We start from the raw sequence: 22084 nt of genomic DNA, 5'->3' as shown, positions 1-22084 counted from the left end.
AATAATAAAAAATTCAAATTATCAAAAACGGATTTATTTATTTTTATATAGGTATGGATATTTGATTTTTTTCTTCTTCAATTTCAATTTAGAAAGTATACATTCTTATCATGTTATCTGATTTTAATATAACTAGATGGTTTAACTTAAGAATCATGCAATCCCATAGGTTGTATATATTTAAATTAAACTTTGTAAATACATAAATATATTATATTGAAAAATGTATTTCTATTTACAGATAAAACATTCAAAATGCGTTTTCAATTTGTAAAATGAGTTATTTTAGGAATTTTATAATCGGAAGTAAGATTTTACACGTCCTCATTAACCGTTGACGGCGCGTCCATGTGACGCACGACCCGACAAATGCCGACCCGCACCCAAATAAAACCCAAACCCTTAAAGAAGTTGCCCCATCTGATTTCTTGACGGGCAGCCGCATATCCAAGCAGAGCTCACTGTACCTTCAATTCTCTATCTCATTTCCCTCCTCAACAGACCCGCCATTATTTCGCCCTCCCTCCACTTATCCTCCTCCGTACACTGCCGTCGACGACCGCCGTCGACGACCAAGGTCATCAACCTCAGTCGACTGTCGACTCATCTCTCCCTCGGCAGCACTCTTCCTCCGACAGACACAAAAGAGACTACGGTCGACTCTTCGCCGTCTCCAATCGTCCGGACCTTCCCCCACCGTACTGGTACACCCAATTTCAAATCCCAATTTGTTATAATATTTCTATGCAGACTGCATTTTGTATCTTGTTTAATTAGGTTAAATTGCTACCTTTCAAATAATTTGTTATAGTATATCTAATTTCTCTGCCTGCAGACTGTATCATGTTTGTTCCATTGTTTAATTGGGTTTTATTTTTCTCGTTTAAATGCAAATAATCATGTGTATGCTAACAAATTGTTTATATTATAGGTACTGCGACGTAGATTGAAAATTGAAAATAAATAGTATCATAAGTTAAAGTAAGAAGATGATTTGATTGAGTTTTTTGTTCAAAAAATCTACAGACTTAAGTTGTTATAGTTGAATTCGAAAGTGCTAATTTTTATAACACTTACCTTTTGATACTGTATGTAATTTTCTTCTTCTTCTGAAAATGGCTGTGAAGGCTCGAATCCACGACCTCATGGCTCATGAGTATTTAATTAGTTTTATTGTTTTGCCTTATTTTTATGGATGATGTTCTGTTTTCGATGCATGGAAGGTGCGTATTCCTTGATGTTCAAATTGGACTGAGTTTCCGGGAATATGGCCTTGACATTGTTCAAAGGTATTCAGTCGCGCCCGTTTCTGCTTCGCCCATCAGGGTTTTTAGCAAGAAACCATAATTATGTCTTTTGCTCAATGCGGAGTTCTGGAACCCAAACTGCTGCCCAAGAAGAGCAGCCTCAATTCAAAATCTCGACTAATCATTCGAAGAAGATGAACAAGATTTCTGATGATTACGAGTCAGTCATTGGTATTGAGACCCATGTGCAGCTATCCACCATAACCAAGGCCTTCTGCTGCTGCCCCTACACTTACGGAGCTCATCCAAACACCACAGTCTGCCCAGTTTGTATGGGTCTGCCCGGGGCATTACCTGTCCTAAACTCCAAAGTCATTGAATTTGCAGTGAAATTAGGTCTTGCACTCAATTGCAAATTGTCTTTGAACTCCAAGTTCGATAGGAAACAATACTTCTATCCTGACCTTCCAAAAGGGTATCAAATATCTCAATTTGACATCCCAATTGCGAGTAAAGGCTTCATTGACGTCGATCTTCCAGTTGAATTCGGAGGTGGGCATAGAAGGTTCGGCATTACTAGGGTTCACATGGAAGAAGATGCTGGAAAATTACTGCACTCTTCTGATGGTAGTTATTCAGAGGAAAGTACTTGCCATTCACCTTTAATCTTTCTCGTCCATCTATGAATGTGCTTGCACTGATAAGATTGTGTTGATTTCCGATTGCAGGTTGATCTGAATAGAGCAGGGGTTCCTTTGCTTGAGGTTGTTTCTGAACCTGACATGAGGACTGGTATTGAAGCTGCGGAATATGCAGCGGAAATGCAGAGGCTGGTTAGGTATTTGGGAGTGAGCAATGGCAATATGCAAGAAGGTTCCCTTCGATGTGATGTCAATGTTTCTGTCCGCCCAATTGGTCAATTAGAGTTTGGTACAAAGGTATAACTAGTCAAGAGAAACTTTTACATGTATGTTCTTATGGCCTGGACTAATATTTCCTTAACAGGTTGAGATAAAGAATTTGAATTCTTTCTCATCCATAAATAGAGCCATTGATTTTGAGATTTCAAGACAAGTTCTTCTGCACGAAGAAGGTCAAGCTGGAGAAATTGTTCAAGAGACTCGTCTATGGGACGAGGGATCCCAGGTAATAGCCATAATTTGATTCTAGCTATCTTACATGACTAGTTTTGTTGATTTAATTGCTTCTTCTACTTTATCATGCTTGTTTAGAAAACAGTGACAATGAGGAAAAAGGAAGGTCTAGCTGATTACCGGTATTTTCCTGAGCCTGACCTTCCAGAAGTTATTATAAGCAATGAATACATCAATCAGATGAGCGGCTCATTACCCGAGCTTCCAGAAACAAAGCGCCGGAGATATGAGGAAATGGGTTTAACAATGCAGGATGTTCTTTTCCTAGCGAATGATCTCAATGTAAATAAAGATTAAATTTAACTGCTTCTTTTGTGGGTTCGTTAAATAATATCCTCACTTGCAAGTTTATTCTTTCTCTTTTGACAAATATAACAGGTTGCAGATTTTTTTGATGCAACTATCAAGAATGGAGCTGATGTAAAGCTTGCAACCAATTGGATAATGGGTGATATAGCTGCTTATATGAAAAATGAGAAGCTATCGATAAATGAGGTTAAACTCTCCCCGAAAGAGCTAGCGGAGCTCATTGCATCAATAAAAGATGCAACCATCAGTGGAAAGATTGGTAAAGAGGTATTGCATATGATCTATCCCACTAGTACTAGTTCCTCTAATTGTTCAACTAATTACTGCTGCTTTTTTTTTTTCTTTTTCTTTTACAAACTATGCAGATTCTGTTTGAGTTAATGGCTAAAGGAGGAACAGTGAAGGGACTAATAGAAGAAAAGGACTTGGTTCAGGTATGATTTGAAGCCTTCGAACTCCAGCCGGTTCATACAGCAGGACTAATCATATGTTTTTATCATGCAATTAACAGATAGTCGACCCGGTTGAGATTGAAAAAATGGTGGACAAAGTAATTGCGGAGAATCCAAAGCAGCTTGAACAATATCGTGGCGGCAAGACAAAACTACAGGGCTTTTTTGCTGGCCAGGTAAACAACATTTAATTTGACTAATAAAACATTTGTCCAAGTATAATATATTTGATATTTTGAATGTGTGATTAGATAATGAAACTATCGAAAGGAAAGGCAAATCCGGGGCTTCTGAACAAAGTCCTTTTGGAGAAACTGAATGCAAAGAGCTGAAGATATATTCTGTATTTGTCATTCTTTGTACCATTTTATTTTTGGTTTCTAGTTTGAACCTTGATTCATTTTGTAAAGCTATTCCACAATTTTGTTTTTGTTTTTGTTTTTGTTTGGTGGTTTAAAATAATAATAATATTTATTATTAGATTAACGATAATAATAATTTTTCATTCTCACTGTGTGGTATTTGGTAGGGTCTTTTATTATTTTGTTGCTGCAAAGATTAATATTTTTTATCAAGAGATGTTACTCAATAATAACAATTAACAAAAGAAGATTAACCAAATTTGATGAGGTTAATTATAGGAACAAAATATTAAGGGGGTTAATTATACATAAGGCTGAAGTTGAGGCACCAAATCAACCATTCCAGTCCAGTTCCAGCCGCCTGCCTCTCTATTTTCTGGTCTTCTCTAGCACATATAATTCATTTTGTTATTAGCAGAGGTTTCCTTTGATGATTTGCAAAGATATTTGATAGAGTCTCTCAAATGGCGTCATCGGCTATTGCATCAAGCTCCAGTCACTTAATCAACAAGGTATTATTCCATCATTTTGTTACCAATCTATCTCAATTCTCTTGACGGGGTTCAGTTTTGGTTTGTAGTTTCAGAAAGATGTTAACGGGCTATCTTCTTTCGCTACCCAACCTTCGTTTATTTTTTCCAAGAAAAAGACATCCAGGAAGATTTCATCAGTCATGTCTACGCAGAAGCAAACTGACCGGAATCCTTCTACGACTGGTTCAGTTGGGTTCTGATCCGTTTGTTTTATATTTTTCAAATGAAGTTTCGTTTGGTCATTCCTTTATTTCCTGTAAACTTATATAGGTGAAGACTGCGATGACCATGACTGAGAAGATCTTGGCAAGGGCATCTGAGAGAACTCATTTAAGCCCAGGTGAGAATTTGTGGGTTAATGTTGATGTCCTCATGACTCATGATGTCTGCGGTCCTGGTTCTTTTGGGATTTTTAAGAAAGAGTTCGGCGCTAATGCTAAGGTACTTACTTACTTATTTTGTTGTCATAACAACTCCTATTGTTTCAGTTAACTTAAAGCTATCTGTCCTAAATTCTTAAGGCTTTTCAATCTTTTTTGTAGGTCTGGGATCGTGAAAAAATTGTGGTTATACCTGATCACTACATCTTCACAAACGATGAACGTGCAAATCGTAATGTTGACATCTTGAGAGATTATTGCACCGAGCAAAATATTAAGTACTTCTATGACATCAAAGATCTTGGGAATTTTAAGGTAATTGGATAGTTGAAAAAGATAAAAATTCATATATTTTGCAGGTCTTTTTTACCCATTGCTCGCTGTTTGTTATCTCTACAGGCCAATCCTGATTATAAAGGAGTATGTCATGTTGCCCTTGCACAAGAAGGCCATTGTAGACCTGGAGAGGTGATTGGTTTTTTTCAGACCCTTTCTTTTATACTACATACTTAAGACAGGCGGTGGATTTTCTTGGAGCTTATAAATTGGAAATTTCTTTGTTTGCATTTAGGTATTATTAGGCACGGATTCTCACACATGTACTGCTGGAGCATTTGGCCAGTTTGCAACTGGAATAGGTAATACTGATGCAGGTTTTGTGCTGGGCACCGGAAAGGTTCTGCTAAAGGTTTGATAATGTTTTTCTCATTTTTTATGCGTCAAGTAGTTATAATTGATAACTGTTAATTGTTCCTTCACATCTAAATTTCAGGTGCCTCCAACACTCAGATTTGTATTGGATGGTGAAATGCCGGATTATTTGATGGCAAAGGATTTGATTTTACAGGTTAATGTTTTCTTATCTTTTGATTACCTAATTTTTGCCAATGGAGTTGTAATGGATAACTCGTAAACTTGTTTTGTTTCTGTTTTTGCAGATTATTGGTGAAATATCTATGGCAGGAGCAACATTTAAAGCGATGGAATTCGTTGGATCTACAGTTGAAAGTTTAACTGTAAGTTTGTCAAACAATTTTCACAAGGTCGGAGTATGCAGATTTCGTTCATTGGTAACCTAGTACTTTTTGTTTGTCTTGTTTCTGCTAAGATGGAAGAGAGGATGACCTTGTGTAACATGGTTGTTGAAGCTGGAGGCAAAAACGGAGTTGTACCTGCTGATTCAACCACGCATGAGTACCTTAAGGTCAGTTATTTTCTATGGATGTTTTCGGTTACTTGCAGAACAAAATGCTCCTTTGGTGGTATGTTACAACAATTCTGTAAAAATATGCAAGCCAAAAAGACCCAAGACACTCTAAACTTTATTGAATTTGATTGTTGAATTTGGTTTTGTGTTGACTAAGATCTATATACTTTTTATCTTGTCATTTAATCAGGATAGAACTTCTGTGCCGTATGAAGCATTTTACAGTGATGATCAAGCTAGGTAATCAAAGTGTATTTGAAACTGTTGTTCTGGTGATAAATTTGTTTACCCCTTTCAATTTAACAAGAGTGATAAAAAAGTGATTTAGTTGTTGCTTACCTTGTCAAAACTCAGGTTTATGGATGTTCATTAAGTGAGGGGTCCTGAATTAATTTTTTTTGTCTACCAGGACCTTTTACTTGCCTGTTTCCTCCTTTCATATCGAGCGTTCTATTGACTATCTATCTTATGTATTTCATTCAGATTTCTTTCAGAATACAGATTTGACGTCTCAAAATTGGAGCCTTTGGTGGCAAAGGTGAAATGTTTGATTAATGATTAAATTATAAGCGGAATTGTCATCTATATTTCATTGCAATTTCTGAAATTAAAATATTTAAATTTTAGTTTTGGATCGTAATTTTGCAGCCTCATTCTCCTGACAATAGGGCCTTAGCCAGAGAATGTAAAGATGTGAAGATTGACAGAGTTTATATTGGATCTTGTACTGGTGGAAAATACGAGGATTTCCTTGCTGCAGCAAAAGTCTTTCTTGCTTCGGTGTGACTTTCTATAAACTCTTCTTTCTACTACTGTTGGTGTCTTTAAATTTTTTGAGTTGAATTTGTTAAAGCATCCATTTGGAACAAATTTTCTTCTTTTTTGGTGAATTGGAGTTTGAACTTAAATAATCCTTGAAATGGGATAAAATGTATGGATGTGCAGGGGAAGAAGATTAAAGTACCCACTTTTCTAGTTCCTGCCACTCAGAAGGTTAGTTAGTATCTTTTATGGCTTAAATAGTGAAATGTAGGTGAGAATTCTCTAGCTGATCAATTAAGAGCGATTTTTAGGTCTGGGTGGATTTATACACTATACCGGTTCCTGGATCTGGTGGGAAGACTTGCTCACAGATATTTGAGGAAGCTGGCTGTGACACACCTGCAAGTCCCAGTTGTGGGGCTTGTTTGGGTGGCCCTAAAGATACTTATGCACGTCTAAATGAGCCAAAGGCAAGTTTTCTTCTTACACTTTATAAAACCAAACCTGTGTATCTATGTTACGTGTGCTTACTGTTTAGAAATGGCGGGAATGGGATTTTACTGCTATTGCAGGTATGCGTATCGACTACAAATAGGAATTTTCCAGGTCGGATGGGGCACAAAGAGGGCCAGATTTATCTGGCTTCTCCCTACACGGCCGCAGCATCTGCTTTGACTGGTTTCGTTACTGATCCAAGAGATTTTCTACAATAAGAACACTATGTTGTTGCTGCGAATGAGAGCTATTTTCAAATAAATATGTCTTAGAATTATCATTTTTGCTGTGGTGTCTGAAGCGTATAGTATTACTTTTGCATTCTTATCATAATAATAATAATAAGACTTGCAGACATGTTTGTATGATCTGCTTGCTAAATTATCATAAATGCTCAATTTGAAACAACCACATTTATGTATTGAGATGGTTTTGTAATGTATTGATCAAATTAAGGTATTTTGAACTAAGATGCGTTTTTCTTATTTTAAAACATAACATAGCCTACTAGAAACTTTTCATTCAGAATTTGATTATGAAGAATAATGTAAAAACATAGAAAATTTCAATTGAAACCAAACCATTGGAGTATAAAATGGGTGATCTTCAAATGTAAGAATATTACATGTTTAAATTGATATATCAAACAAAAATGAATTGTCTCAAAATGAGACATGAGCCTTGAGTGTTTGTGACAATGTTAATTTCAATTGTAAAGATGTGAGTTAATTATTTATCATGTAATTATAATCGACAACGTTACAATTGAAATTCAATCAAACCTAAATTTATAGAGGACGGGTGCTTATTATATGAATACCTAATAAAAAGCCAATTCATACATACACCCAAACCAACCGCTTGGTGGGGGGTGGGTTTTGGGTTGTTCTTATAAGTTGTCATTTATGATTATGGGCTTCGAAACCGATTAGCTGTCCGACCAACATTGTCGGGCGAGCTTCTATACCGTTCACCCGACCGACCCTGTTTGCCTTGAGGACTTCGATAGCGACCCCCATTCCCTCCTCTTCGAGGGCTTTTATACCGACCCGCATTCCCTTGAGGGCTTTCATACCGACCCGCATTTCCGTAAGGGCTTTCATACCGACCAGCTGACTGACCTCCATTCCGAAACGGACTCTGATATTGATTTCGTTCATTACGGGTGGGTTTAGTTTCTTCTGGTGGCTTACCGCAAACAATTTGACATTCTAACCCACATACGTTCCCAAAACACGAAAACATCCCGGCAGCATCCCGGCAGCTGCTTTCGGTGAAACTACGATCATACAACGGTGGGAGTTCGGTTCGCCACCTTTCCATCTTTGACCTAAGCCCTTCTTCGCTTTCGTCCATACTCCACCCGTCCATCATCGAGCTCTTATCGTCGTCCAACGGGTAACGTCTCTGTCGGGAGGCCATAACTGCCGCCACTTCCGAAGGTGATGGACCCACCTCAGAATCCGACCATATTGAATTGGCCTTTCTCGGGGCTCCATTGTTACCGTTTACTACGGATGAACCCTTCGGTCCGTGGTGTGAATACTTGGCCACTGCTTTCCCCGGAACGGGTTTGGGCGATGATTTCGTCGATTTTATTGCATGTGGCGGCTTCTCTTTCTCCTTGGGTGGGTCTTCGGGTTGATTCTGACCGGGTTTGGGATCGGTCCGAGTTTCTTTTCGGCTAAATAATATTGGGACATTGATGACAGAGCTTGATTTCTTCTTAGGACCCGTCTCCTTTATATTGTCTCTTAACTCCGACCCGTTTATAACAGAGCTCGACTTACCTTTCTTTTTACCCTGCCATGGGGTTGAATCGAGTTTCCCAAACATATCTTCCTTTGTCAATATGCTAATAATGGACCCATCGTTGTCGTTTGGAAACCAGTCGCTACGCTCGCTCTTAGACCGCCGGAGCACAGGTTCGACGGGAGGTGGTAAAAAGCTTCCAGCTTTCTGGTTCCAGCCACCGGTGCCGTTCTCTTCCATCAAATCGCGAAACCCAACTGCAGAGGCGGCGGAGGAGGCTGCTAAATGGTTATAAAGAGGCATGCTTCGCTTCGATGGGTCGAGAACGGTAATTCCGATATTGAGAATTCCCTGAGGCCTTCCGGAAGGGCGGCGAACCTGGAGGGCGACAAATCGCATGCCACGTTGGGCTTGGTGGCGTTTGGCGGCGGATTGTGGGGGAAAGAGGTTGCCGATGAGTACCCTGACAGTTCCGATTAAGGTGTTCTTCCACCAGCCAACGGAATAAATCTCGATCATGACGGCGGATGTATCCCGGCGAAGAAATTCCTCGTCGATTCGGAAGACGAATTTATCGTTCCAAGTGGGATTGTTTCCACCTTGGGTGTCGGTTACGGTGGTGAGTTTGCGGTTGGTGTGGACCCAAGCGGTGGCGAAAGACCTCATCTTTTTGGAGTGTAGCTGAAGATCTTGGGCAGAGATTATGTTAATCTCGAGAAGCTGAAATGGGTTCATTGCTGCAGCCATGTTGATGAGGATCGACCGATCGATCGATCGATCTTATTGATGGCTGAGTGAGTCGCCCCGGTTAGATATAAATAAATGGCAACGATTGTTGTTGTTGTTGTTCTTATTTTATGTATTGATGGGGGTTGGTGGTGGATGATTTTCCGGCCGCCGTCCCCGTATGTGAAAAGGGGACGACGAAAGGAAATGTTGGCATTCACGTTTGGGCACAGCAGTTAGGGACAGAGGAGAACAAAAGAGAACCATCCAATTAATTTAGCAAAATAACCAATTTTCCTATTCTTTTCCCCCAAACCAAACCAAACCAACCAACCAATTAATTTGTCTAATTTGAGAACAAATACTATAATAATAAAAATTGATTGTGTATGTAAGAAAATAATAATAATAATAATATATAACAAAGTATCTAAATTATATCTTAAACCAAAACAAATGATATATCATGGGTGATGGGCCAACCATGTGATGAGAAGAGGAGAGAGGGGATGTCATGCAAAGCAATTGACTATCTTGTGATAATAAAGAGGACATGTGTGGTTGATTTTCATTATTTTTATATTTCTTTTTTGGTAGAAATAAATATCTTTTTATTATATTCTATTCCATTCATTAATTTCGAGTGTAAGGCTTGAATTGGGCACAAGAGACCGAAGAGGCTTATCTTGTTGTTTCATCTCGGCTCAAAAGTCGGTCCTAAACTCTCCTCCTCTTTGGATCTAGATCCTTTCTGCAGCTCAGATCGGACTGTGACCACCTGCTACAAACTCTGTCCTTTTTGAAGAGATAGATCCATGTTGCATTCAGCTGCATCGTTTTCTGTGTACGCTACAGGAGAGGGAGAGAAAGATGGAGCGATAGCAAGAGAAATAATGTTGGAATATGGTGGTGGTGGGGGTGGTGATGATGGCGGTGTGGAGAGATCTGTGACAACAAGTGGAGACAGAAGAAGAGAAGCATTAGCAAGTTTCGATTCTGGTGAATTCAGCTTTGGGAAGAATAATGCCATGGATTTGTTACTTGAGGAAGACGAAGAAGCATTTGGCCATGGACAAAGTGATGTCGACATTGAGGAATATTTCAAGAAGATGGTGACCCAAAATCCTTCTAATGCTCTTTTCCTAAGAAATTATGCCCATCTTTTGCAGGTCAGTCAGTCTGTTCATTCATTCATTCATGCATTCCCCTTTCCCTGTTAAAAAACTAAACGTAGCTAATTAAAGTTTCAAACAGTCAAAGGGAGAATTAGAAAGAGCAGAGGAATATTACTTGAAGGCTACAATAGCTGATCCTGAAGACGGTGAAATCCTATTACTTTATGCTAAACTTATTTGGGAACTCCATCATGACTACAAAATTGCATCAGATTACTTTCATCGTGCTGCTCTAGCTGCTCCAAATGATAGGTAAGCTAGCTACCTACCTTCAATATTCCTATCCCCTCCATTGCAGTCAAATTTAACTTTGTTTCTGTTTTCCCAGCAATATTCTGGCAGAGTTTGCTCGTTTTCTTTGGGAAGCAGGAGAAGAAAGTGAAGATGATGAGGATGAGCCCTCACAATTACCTTTAGCAGCACCAGCACCACCAGCACCAGAATCTGAAGAATACTTTGAAATGGCAATTCAAACCAACCCAAATGACAGGTGATTCATTCATATCATTTTGCCACAAAGTAGTAGTAGTAGTAGTAGTCTAAAAAAAACAATTTTAATATTCTTTCCTCTTTTGGTTTCCAGTAATACACTGGCAGCCTATGCTAGATTCCTGTGGGAAACCGACTGCCAAGATGAGATTACTTCAAAGTAACCAGAAGAAGAAGAACAACAACAACAACAACAGGACCTGCAGCCAACATATATCATCCACAAATAAAGGGATTTCTTTCAATAAAATTGTAATCAATTATGTAAACTCTGGGATATGTTTTATCAAAAAAAAAAAGAAAGAAAGAAAAACCACAAACAAAATTTGTTCTAATGATTCTAATCTCCTCCTCCACCTAGGAGAAACAAGAAGAATATATATTGTACTGAGTCTAAAAATATATATTTTGTAGAAGGGAGGGAGAAGAATCTAAAAATATATATCTTGTAGAAGGGAGGGAGAAGAATGTAATGTTAAATGATGAAAGCTAGTCCCCAAAATTTCGCCACTCAACTTTAAAACCAAACCATCAATCAATCTCATCATTCATATTCTGACTGGTCTTGCGTCGCCCTAGAAACAAACACCCCCCTGTCTTGCCTCCCGGATGGTCTGTAGTAACCATTCCCCCTCCCCCTGTTATTGTAGTACTCTCCTGCGTCCTGACCATACCCTCTTCCAAAACGACCACCTCTTGGGCCGCCATATTGATGCCCACCTCTGTACCTTCCTCTTCCTGTTCCAAAAATTTAACAGTTATAGAAATAATCATTATATTGTCTTTAAAACAGTATTGAAGCTTTGTACTTACTTCCTCCTCGGAATCCACTGTATCTGTTCGCCCTGCGCTCTTCAATGAATACTTGCTGCCCACCTATCTCAACTGATGCCGCCTAAAAGATAAACCAGAAGGATAAATAAATAAATGGAAATGTCAATATTCTTATCATGATCAGAGTTAGGGTAAAAGAGGGTCTGCCTTGCAAATACCTCTTATTTGATTAAATTAAACAAAATCATTTTAACTTGGGCATTATTATTTACCTTGATAGCATTGTGGACTCCAGTTATATCAAGAAATTCAATAAAGGCATAACACACGCCAAGGTCCTACACATTGGCAGAAGAAACGTCAAGAAAGGCTCTCAAGCGGAATAAGGAGGTACCAAAATTTAATGAACAAACCTTCCGATTTCTAATTGCAATGGCATCTGGCCCAAGTTTGCCAAATCTCTTGAATTCCTCCTCAATTTCAGAAACAGACACAGTAGGAGGTAAGTTTCTCGCATATACAGATTTAAGTTCACCTGCAAACATTTGATATTGGAAAAAGGTTTAAGTAACAATCCCAAATTAGATTTCTCCATTAGGAAGATGGCATTCTTCTTATGTCAGTATTAAAAATTCAAGGTATAAGGGAAATATTGACCTTCTTCCACCAGAGGACTCTCCTCTTCAGCATCAGGCGGAGAGGTTTCTACAGCATTTGCAGACGCCACAGTGTGCTGAGGTTCTGAGACATGATTCCATTCTGGAGCAGGTTTAGACTTGTTGATATGGGCCTGGGAAGGCGCTGATGGGACAGATTGCCCTTTCGTAACCTGCAACTTCCAGTTAAAAAACAAAAAGTTTAATAGCTAGCTTTATATAGACAAAATTAGAGAAGTTGTATAAAAAGTTTTCCTTAAATAGCAAGTGGAAGTCAATCAAGAAATAAATGCGTACAATTGAAGCGTAAGTGTGTTTCTGCGGTTCTTCAGCAGGCTCTTCAGTTGGAGGAGACATATATTCTTGCAAGGAAGCAACTGCATTGGGAATAGACCCGTTGGACAGCTGTGTAAACTTATCTGCAGAAATATTGTCAACCTCGGAAGCATGCAGCAGCAGTGAATCGGAGAAGCTGTAGTTATTCGGTGCACCATTTTCTTTGAAATCTGCTGGATTTGTGTACTCCATGGGATTATTGTCTCCAACTAACATGAAGTTAGTAGATGCTGCAAGATCCTTATTCATTTCAGTAAAGATTGTGGTAAAAACAGAAAGATGTATTATCCTAAAAGAGAAGTTACAACTAAATGCTAAAGAATTTCCAGAACATGGCTGTTCCAAGCTCTATGCAATTGAGACATAGTTACATAGATTTATCAACTGCTTGAATTCCATGACAAATTACAATGACATTTTCAGATCAAAGAACAGCTTATAAAATGATTGTAATGGTGGTCAACAATACCTGTTCCTTGAGTAGTTGGTGAAACGTTCACTTGGGTTCTCATGTTAGGAAAGTAAGCAAGTGGACTGACAGAGTCATCCTCAATATAATGAAATATGTCGTTTAAAAGGAAGAAGCCTTTCTCCTGCGGAGCAAGGCAAAAAGTCTGCGCAAATTTTCGCCTTGCATTGGAAACCTTAGTATGTACCACACCTGTAGCCATCATCATCACACTTCCGTTCCAAGACTCCAGAGAATGTAGTGTCGTGATTTCTACTCCACGGTAATCAAGAGACTTAACCAGTGTATGGATTTGCTGCAAGCAAGAAGTCAAAAGAGGATATCAACCAAACTCAAATTCATGTTTTCACATGAAACAAAAACAAAAGGTATATATATATATATATATATATATATATATATATGCGACACGGATGTTAGGGTTTCGAAGGGCCAATCGCCCACATACACGTGGCCCTTCGAAACAAAAGTATAATTGTAGTAGTAGCTACATAATTACTGAAAGTATTAATTAGGTTAGCATATATACTAGTTTATCTATTTCAATTCTAAGCATGATTAGGTTAAATTATGATTGCATTTGATTTCTAATAGAATTAAAATCATGTAAAGGTCATCCATCATCATCAATCAAGCACAAGTAGAAACACAATCTCCAAATCAATCAATCAAATCAAATATCATTATTGTATGTAAAACTGAAAGATGAATAGATTACCAGCATTCCACTGGCCATCTCACGAGTGTGCCCATCAATGCGGACCACAGTGCTAGCATCGGTGTAAAACTGATGCACAAACTCAGGCTGATTCTGCAGCACCTGATAGTACTGGCCGACGAAGTAAGATGCTACCTGAACGTTTATCCGATAGAACATAGTCAGACAATTGAATAGCGAGAAAATCAATAGATACATACATTAGATAAAAACATTAACGATAGAAACCTGCGCAGCGGTGACGTGAACTTGATAAGGTGAAGACATGGACATAAGATTGTTCAATTCCCTAACAGAGGACCAGATCTGCAATGCGTTTAGAGATTCCGCTCGTCTTGAGTTGAAAATGATCCGACGATGAGGATTACAGATAGACTGAAGGTAGACTGCAAGCAGAAAACCCTTAGACTGAGAGAGAGAGAGAGAGAGAGAGAGAGAGAGAGAGACGAGAGAGATTCTACTGATTTCCTCTTCCACTGGTTTTTAGCTGCTCGACTTATGCCTTCACCACAGACACAGACGCGTATATTATTCTTACATATTTCTCGCACCGTGATTCCCTAAATCGCTCCTCACTTGCTAACATGCACAGTCTTTTACCACCGTCGATTTACGCCACTAAGTTAATTCGTTGGTTCTTCCACAATCGTTAGATTATTAACTCAGATTTTTTTCCTAAGAACTCAAGGCATTATATGATTACTATAATCTCCTCTTTACAAAACCAACCCTAATTTGTTATTTCCTAATTTGTTATTCAATAAGACAGAGAAAAATTAAATAAATAAATAAATAAAATAATTAATTAATAAACTGATTTTTTTTCATTAAAATATTCAAATAATATCTAACTATAATCAATTCATTTTGAATAAAATTTATTTTAAAATAAACCGAATTAATGAAAATGATCAATATCTTATTATTTTTGGTCAAAGAAAAAGTATGAATGACCTTTTTTTGTGATTTTATTTTTTTAAGAAAGCAAAAGTCAATTTTTTTATATTATCATAATAAATAAAGTTAATGTGAAATTTGGAGAACAAAATACAAAAGTTTTCACTAAATATCTTATGTTATAATTGTGCATTAATATTGTAATCTTGTATATTATGCAGTATTATCTTTTTGTTTTAAATTTAAATTATTTCACAAACTATGCAAGTAGCAAAATTATTTTATAATAAATAATTAAATATATTTCTACTATCCTTTTATCATTTAAACTACTTTATTATTTAACAACATATATTATTAAATAATAATGATATGTAAATATTATAATTCTAAATTCAAAAAGGGGAAATATGTTTTTCTAAGTAGTAGCCTACTGTTTTATAACAATCTATAGTAGTATACATATATTAATATATATATATATATACATTGAGGACTAATCATGTCATTTTCTAAAAAAGGGTTAATCATCTCTTCATAAACTCCATCAGGACTGTTTAATTTTAATAATTAAATAAAATTTAACTAATTAGACTAGTTTAAGGGCAAGAGTCCATACCTAAATATTGATTAAACCCAATATCTATTGCTTATTTTTACTCTATTTAATCACTGATATGTATACATGCATTTTGTTAGTTCAGTAGTGTTTCCTAATTCAAAAATATTGATACATTAGAATTATAAGTTTTACACAATTTTTCTATAAACACTAATTAAAAATAGTACAACTGAAGTAGGTCAGTAAATATTAATTGATTAGGAAAAGGATACTAAATATGAAATTGATTAACCATATTATCAAAATTTGTACATATATTTAAATAGATAGTACATATTTTTAGATAAACATACCCATTAAAATAAAATCAACTTCACCTACAAAACAATAAAAATCTAAGATTATTAATAGACAAACGACAAAATCAATTAATGGTATGAAGATTATATGTGCGTTGGTTTAACTAATGTTTAGGTAAACATGTCCATAAAAAACAATCTTCACGTGAAAATAAAAGAAGAAGAATTTAGTGTTATTAATGAACAAACGACAAAAATCAATGAAATGTTAGAATATCTATTAATCTAATGTAATTGCTCAATAAATAAAAGTTTGATTAGATGAAAAAAATGGACGTGGAGTTTATTAATAATAGTGTCGTATATATATTTATCGAGTTAGGTGACAATTACATTATTTATGTAAACACATTCATAAATAATAATAAACTTTAACGTGAAATAAACGACTTCTATAAACACATCCATTATTTACATTAGTTTTTTGGGTTGAACAATGTTGTTAGCTAGGTTATAATATCATCCACTTCTATGGAGCCTCTATGGAGCCGGCTAAAATACAACGAAAGTTCACGTTTAAAGAATATAATGATCAAGTACGCAATTCTATAATTTTGAATCAAGTTCGTTACTATTTTTCATGCGATAATATGATCAAAGACGAATACTTAAGAAAACATATGGACTGAAATGGGTGTGTTTCCATATACTTAGTTGCAAATTTTAGAAAAAATCAAGCTTTGACCAAAGATGTGTATATTGTATTGGATGCTCTTCTTTTTTCGCCATTGTTAAAAATACGAGTATTTAAAATCTGAAAGAGTCACGATTGGGCTAGGTGGTCTATTCTGCATTAACTTTTCAAATCGTATTTCAGATTCCTATAAGTGAAGTAAACGATAAATTTTTTTATTTAGGGTTATTAATAGATAAACGACAAAATCAATTAATTGTTATAAGCTTGAATGAGAGTTTGTATGACAACCCTAAACCTTAGAATATGTTTACATTAAAATGATCATGAATGAATAGATGCATTTTTATTTATTGACAATATCTTATATTAAACATACATCCTCTTTACAGAAAGAGAATATATTAGTATTAAGAGATACACAACAAAATAAATGAACCATTTTGTGAACTTTTATAGGCAATGGCTTAGAACAAGTAGAAGGCAATGCAACCACATTGTTAAGCTCTTTAAAATAAGCTTTTAGTCTTTAGTTAAGTAAATCATTTTTCAAACAAATTCCTAATGTTGATACCTAAAATTTGAGGAGATGTGGAATTGTGAATTGTAGATTGTAGATGACAAACAAAAAAATAATAGTTAGGTAAGCAGGGATAGGGAAAGGGAAAGTGCCTGACATATATACCAAATCAAAATAATTTGGGCCAATTATTATCTTGGTCAAATTGAAAGAATTTGGGCCAACAAAATTGATTCATGGTAATTGATGAGAAAAATCCCAAACAAGTTGAGTCTGTCCAGGGGTGAGTCTATAGAGTGAGCCCATGGACTATGGACTACCCACCCCGTACAGCTTAATAGCCCAATTGTTTTTAAACTAATAATAAATACTTTTTATTTATTTATTTTATTTCTCTCTTCTTCTTTATTTTTTTTCTTGTGATCATTTTTTTCAATCTCTCTTTTACTCATTGACTTATTTTTACTCAGCCAATTATTTAAATATAATAATAATAATAAATAAACTTTCAACTAGTTACAAGAACATAAAAATTGTACAGATTAATATTGCACAAAAACAAACATATCTGAGTTTTGAGTTTTGAGTTTTGACATCAAACCTTCCCTCACTAAAAGGATGGTTAATAGTTAATACTAACTAGTTTGAATGCTATTAAAATTAATATAATATTTGTAAGTTGATTTAATTTTATTTTTTTAAATCAATATTTTTTCACCATAATCATACCCCATTTTCAATAAATAATTTTTAATAAGAATAAAATTTAAAATATTTAATTTATAAACAAAAAGACTTTTTTCATTATAAGATATAGTTATCAAATGTACAATATTATAAAAAAATATTAAATAATAATTCAAATTAAAAAAAAAATTATATCATATAAAACAAATAAACACTTTTACACATAATTCATAAAACATTCTTTTAATCAAATAATAATATTTTTTATCGATTAATAAAATGTTCGTCATTTACTAAAAATATATTATAAATAAAAACAAGAAAAAAAATACTTGAATGATATATTGTTATATATTTATATGTTTATAAAATTAAAGCTTCAAAAATTAATGAGATGAATGGAGTTAATAATTAATCTTTGAATTTAAAAAATGAAAATTAATCAAAAGCTAAAAATGTTTTTTTTTATTAATTTATCTTTTTACCACTAGTCAATTAATATTAATACTTGTTCTGTCATCCCATTTATTAGTATGATCAAAATTTGTTACTAAAAATTAAATTCATCCATCAACAAATCTTATTACTCACACTACAACAATCTTTAACTTTTTATATTTCTTTTAGACTTAAAAAATAAATAAATTAAAGACGACAAAAATCTATACTGACACATAAATTTCTGCGAGTAATAGAAAATCAGACGTCAATAATATTACTGCCTCCTACACACAAATTATAAAATTAAAATAATTATTTTTAATTTATTTTTAAATAAGTAAAATCAAAATATTTAACTTCAAGACTAAAATCTAATTAAAACAATTAATTAGATTAATTATTATGATAATTAAAATTTAATTAATTAAAAAAAATGAACAAAACAAAAAATAAAATTATTTACTCATTTTATTTTAAAATAATTTTAAAAAAAATCAAAAGATTAAAATAAATAATTTAAATATGAAATGAGTTACCCATTTCATTCTAAAAAATTATTTATTTAACCCAAAAATATATAAAATAAAATAAATTGACAAAACATTTGTCATATTTATTTTCACATTTTGTGTAATTTAAAATATTAAAATTAAAATCAAAAGGGTGAAAGAAAAATCAATTTCAAACAAACCCTTAAGGTTTAAAAATAATAATAAAATCACAATCGGGTGTAACAAAAATCCTGGAAGAAAGTTATAGCCGAAACCTCATCCGTTGGATGAGAGCTGGATTGTCATCCAACGCCCAGACGCGCCCGCATAGCCTGTTGTAACTAAAGAAACGTGCACCCGTGCCTCACTAGATCGGCTAACGTCCGTTAGCTGAAACGCTAACGGAGTGCGACGGAGCGCTGCCGAAACGCTTCAAAATCGTCAATAGCACCCAAAACGACTTCGTTTTATCCGTCACCGTCTTTTTCGTCGCGATCGTTGAATTGATAATGATGAAGTCCCATATTTGATTTCTTAAAAATGTAATTCAACCGATAGTCAACCAAACCGGCTTATTCAAAAGGTGAAATGATCACTTTCCCTATAAATCTATGCATCAATCATGCCTATTTTGGTAAGTTGATCAAAGAACAACTAAAACACCATTAATGGCTTTTGCTTGATTCGATCCACTTGAGATTTCAACACTTTCGAAGCTAAAAGATAAGATCTCAAGCCTCAAATCGAAAAAAAATCAATAATCTGACATTGAAGCTCAAACAAAGTTTTAGATTTTTTGAAATTTTTGTGCACAGTTTTAAAGCCTTGAATCTAGGCATCCAAAAAACTTTCATAAGGTCTAAGAGTGTTCTTCAATCCTTGGTATGCTTCAGTCATTCTTTAATTTATACTTTCAGTTTGAAATTAAAATTTTTATATTTAAGACCAATCAACCTTAAACAGAAAAACCTAAATTTGAATTTAAAAAATCCAAATATCGGGTTTACTATTCTTGAGCTAATCCTTAAAAACAGTTGCCCAGAAAGCATCCCAACGTGTTTTTAATGATGTTGGACAACTATTTGGATCATGTTTGATCAAAATCAAAATTTCTAAAATAATTGAAAATTTTGAGCTCTTGAATTGGTCCAAATGAACATTTTTTTTTGTACCAATCAAGTCTATGAATTATAAGGAAGTTGTTAACTAGTTTCTTAACCTTTAAAACAGTTTTAAGACCAAAATTTCGATGTTTGGCTACAAACTGTTTTGAATAAATTGATCATCACCCATGTCGATTGATATATTGGGATGATGTTCTAAATATTCATGGGAGCTTTGTGAAACAAACCCGGTCCTTGGATCAAAGAATTCAAACCTCCATTAAAATTTCAAAATCTGAAATTTTGTTGTTCTTGACGACTGAGGCTTTTCAGCCAAAATTGAGAGGTCCGACCGATGTTCTTATGACCGAGAGGTCCAACCGAGGATTTTTACATCCGACCGAGAGGTTAAACCTAGGACTGAGGAGTCTCGCATCCGAATGAGAACTCTTAAATCCAGGACCGATGATCTCCACCTAGGACCAAGAGGTCCGATTGGGAATTCTAGCACCCTATCGAGAATTCTAGCATATGATCGAGAAATCTTAGAACCCCGACCGAGGATCCCAAACCTAGACCGAGAGATCCTAAAAATGAACCAAGAACCTAAGACACCGGTCCTAAGTCCTATTTGGTTCCCATTTTCAAAATCCAAAAGCCTACCTTAATATTTTTTATAATTTTGGAACTTCAAACCATTTTCTAAACATCCCGAAAAAATGAGAAAATGATTTCAAAATATTTTTGGGATATTTCGACACAAATATTTTGACAAAGGCTCGTCTATCATTTATTTTTAAACCCTAATGCCTTCTAAATTGATGTTCTTCAGGTATTTTCCTCCTTAATATCAACGTCACCCGCAACATTACCAACATTTAAATAATTGTTGTTACAATTATATAAATAACGCTAAAATATATGCATACCTAAGATTAGAAAAATAATCGACTAAAATAAAAGTTATACATTCGATTTTTAAAAGCCAAATTTATAATTAGAGACCATCTTAAAAAATGACTACGGAGGATGAAGCGCTAAAGCCATTTCTCGAGTATCACTAAACTATGAACTAAAAAAAACTTTAGTCAATACGTTTGTATACATATGTCATTTTTATTGATTTATCAAAAATTAATCGACGACTCTGTTTTAAATAAATAATTTTTATTAATAAATTATTTAAAATATATAAATATAACAAATATATTTTTATAATATTTTATTAATGATCTTGTAATTCTAAAATTGTAATTCTAAAATTATGCAATTAATATTATTTGTAAACTTATTTTAAATTAAATAAAAAACTATAAAAAAATTATTTGTAAGGTGAAAAATAATTTTTTTTTTTATTTTTTTAAAATTTAATAATTTGGTTAATAATTTGTTTTAATATAAAACCAATTATTAACAAAATTATTAAATTTTTAAAAAATATATATATATTTTTTTTAAATTATTTTATTCATCATTTTGTTAATTTTAAAATTCATCTCCATTCACAAAATTTAAAATAATTCAACTTAGCATGTGAAAGAAATCCCATAAAATTTATCTTCCTTATTCATAGAGAGATTTACAAAATGTCTACTTACATTTAAAATCAATAACACTATATATAAAACCATTTATAAGATAATAAATGTATAATAACAGTAACTCAGTTGCTTGAGTTTTCTTCACCATCACCATGGACATAGATTTACAGACATCTATAGTTATGCTGAATTTAGACTTTGTATACATGACATGAACTTTAAAGTCAAAATAAAATCTAACACAATCATCAATCAATAGATTTATATAGATATACATCTAGCATAGCATGCTGCAGAAATCAAAGCCAAAACAAGTAAGAAATTATATGTTAATAATATATAGATGATATTTTTCCTGGTGAATTCATCGCGTAGAAACTATGCCCTCAATTGTATTTAAGATTCTTTTTCGAATTCATGTCTATCTTCTTGAAATCGTAAATTAGAGACAAATCCACTTTCCAGATCATGTGCCGAATGCTAATCTCTCCTTCCTCCGATCTCCAGTTTTCAATTCAACAAATACAACGTCTCTTACAAACCCTCGACCTACTCTGGTGAAATATACTTGGAAGTTCCTGAGGGAAAATATACTTGGAAGTTCTATATATAAGAAGAAACGATCAATAGTTTTATAAAAGTGAATCCTGTTAATTGGATTATTCAAATGAAATTAAAATAATAATTATATATATAAAAAAATTTACTTATATATTCATATTATTATGAATTTTTAAAAAATACAATTCAAATTATTATGTAATATTATTGATATATTTAAAAAAAAGAAGGTAAAATAATGATATTTAACAAGAAAGAAATTTAATGGATCTGTCCAATGGGTTGTTGTACA

General features: G+C 34.2%; 5 protein-coding genes across 7 annotated transcripts; 3 read left to right on the top strand and 2 right to left on the bottom strand.

The window, feature by feature from the left end:
* Positions 1-446: 446 nt before the first annotated feature.
* Positions 447-3673, top strand: LOC124914429 (glutamyl-tRNA(Gln) amidotransferase subunit B, chloroplastic/mitochondrial). The gene is made up of 9 exons (XM_047454974.1): positions 447-704; positions 1224-1888; positions 1976-2185; positions 2253-2393; positions 2480-2683; positions 2780-2977; positions 3076-3144; positions 3222-3338; positions 3414-3673. The coding sequence occupies exons 2-9, from the start codon at positions 1268-1270 to the stop codon at positions 3492-3494; spliced, it is 1641 nt and encodes a 546-aa protein (XP_047310930.1). The 5' UTR covers positions 447-704; positions 1224-1267; the 3' UTR covers positions 3495-3673.
* Positions 3674-3874: 201 nt separating this feature from the next.
* On the top strand, positions 3875-7371 carry LOC124915144 (3-isopropylmalate dehydratase large subunit, chloroplastic-like). Of its 2 annotated transcripts, none has more exons than XM_047455808.1 (15): positions 3875-4036; positions 4105-4245; positions 4328-4498; positions 4600-4752; positions 4837-4905; positions 5009-5125; positions 5210-5284; positions 5376-5453; positions 5546-5641; positions 5835-5884; positions 6128-6182; positions 6293-6424; positions 6590-6637; positions 6718-6876; positions 6979-7371. In XM_047455808.1, the coding sequence occupies exons 1-15, from the start codon at positions 3989-3991 to the stop codon at positions 7117-7119; spliced, it is 1533 nt and encodes a 510-aa protein (XP_047311764.1). In that variant the 5' UTR covers positions 3875-3988; the 3' UTR covers positions 7120-7371. The 2 variants fall into 2 exon arrangements, with proteins under 2 accessions (XP_047311764.1, XP_047311765.1); XM_047455809.1 differs by having other exon boundaries at positions 3885-4036; positions 4111-4245.
* A 439-nt stretch (positions 7372-7810) lies between these two features.
* LOC124916443 lies at positions 7811-9649 on the bottom strand. Its single transcript, XM_047457157.1, has one exon. The coding sequence runs from the start codon at positions 9398-9400 to the stop codon at positions 7811-7813; it is 1590 nt and encodes a 529-aa protein (XP_047313113.1). The 5' UTR covers positions 9401-9649.
* A 369-nt stretch (positions 9650-10018) lies between these two features.
* Positions 10019-11379, top strand: LOC124915073. Its single transcript, XM_047455722.1, has 4 exons — positions 10019-10548; positions 10634-10806; positions 10883-11044; positions 11138-11379. Exons 1-4 carry the CDS (start codon positions 10195-10197, stop codon positions 11205-11207), a joined length of 759 nt encoding a protein of 252 aa, XP_047311678.1. The 5' UTR covers positions 10019-10194; the 3' UTR covers positions 11208-11379.
* Positions 11258-14510, bottom strand: LOC124915071 (nuclear transport factor 2-like). 2 transcript variants are annotated; one of them, XM_047455720.1, is made up of 9 exons: positions 14225-14510; positions 13997-14131; positions 13279-13573; positions 12771-13039; positions 12475-12652; positions 12231-12352; positions 12090-12155; positions 11857-11938; positions 11258-11781 (listed from the first exon to the last, which is right to left on the bottom strand). In XM_047455720.1, exons 1-9 carry the CDS (start codon positions 14267-14269, stop codon positions 11588-11590), a joined length of 1386 nt encoding a protein of 461 aa, XP_047311676.1. In that variant the 5' UTR covers positions 14270-14510; the 3' UTR covers positions 11258-11587. The 2 variants fall into 2 exon arrangements, with proteins under 2 accessions (XP_047311676.1, XP_047311677.1); XM_047455721.1 differs by having other exon boundaries at positions 12475-12646.
* Positions 14511-22084: the final 7574 nt, after the last annotated feature.

This window comes from Impatiens glandulifera, chromosome 9 (genome assembly GCF_907164915.1).
Source record: "Impatiens glandulifera chromosome 9, dImpGla2.1, whole genome shotgun sequence".
NCBI lineage: Eukaryota > Viridiplantae > Streptophyta > Magnoliopsida > Ericales > Balsaminaceae > Impatiens > Impatiens glandulifera.
This window is presented reverse-complemented; position numbering and strand designations above follow the sequence as displayed.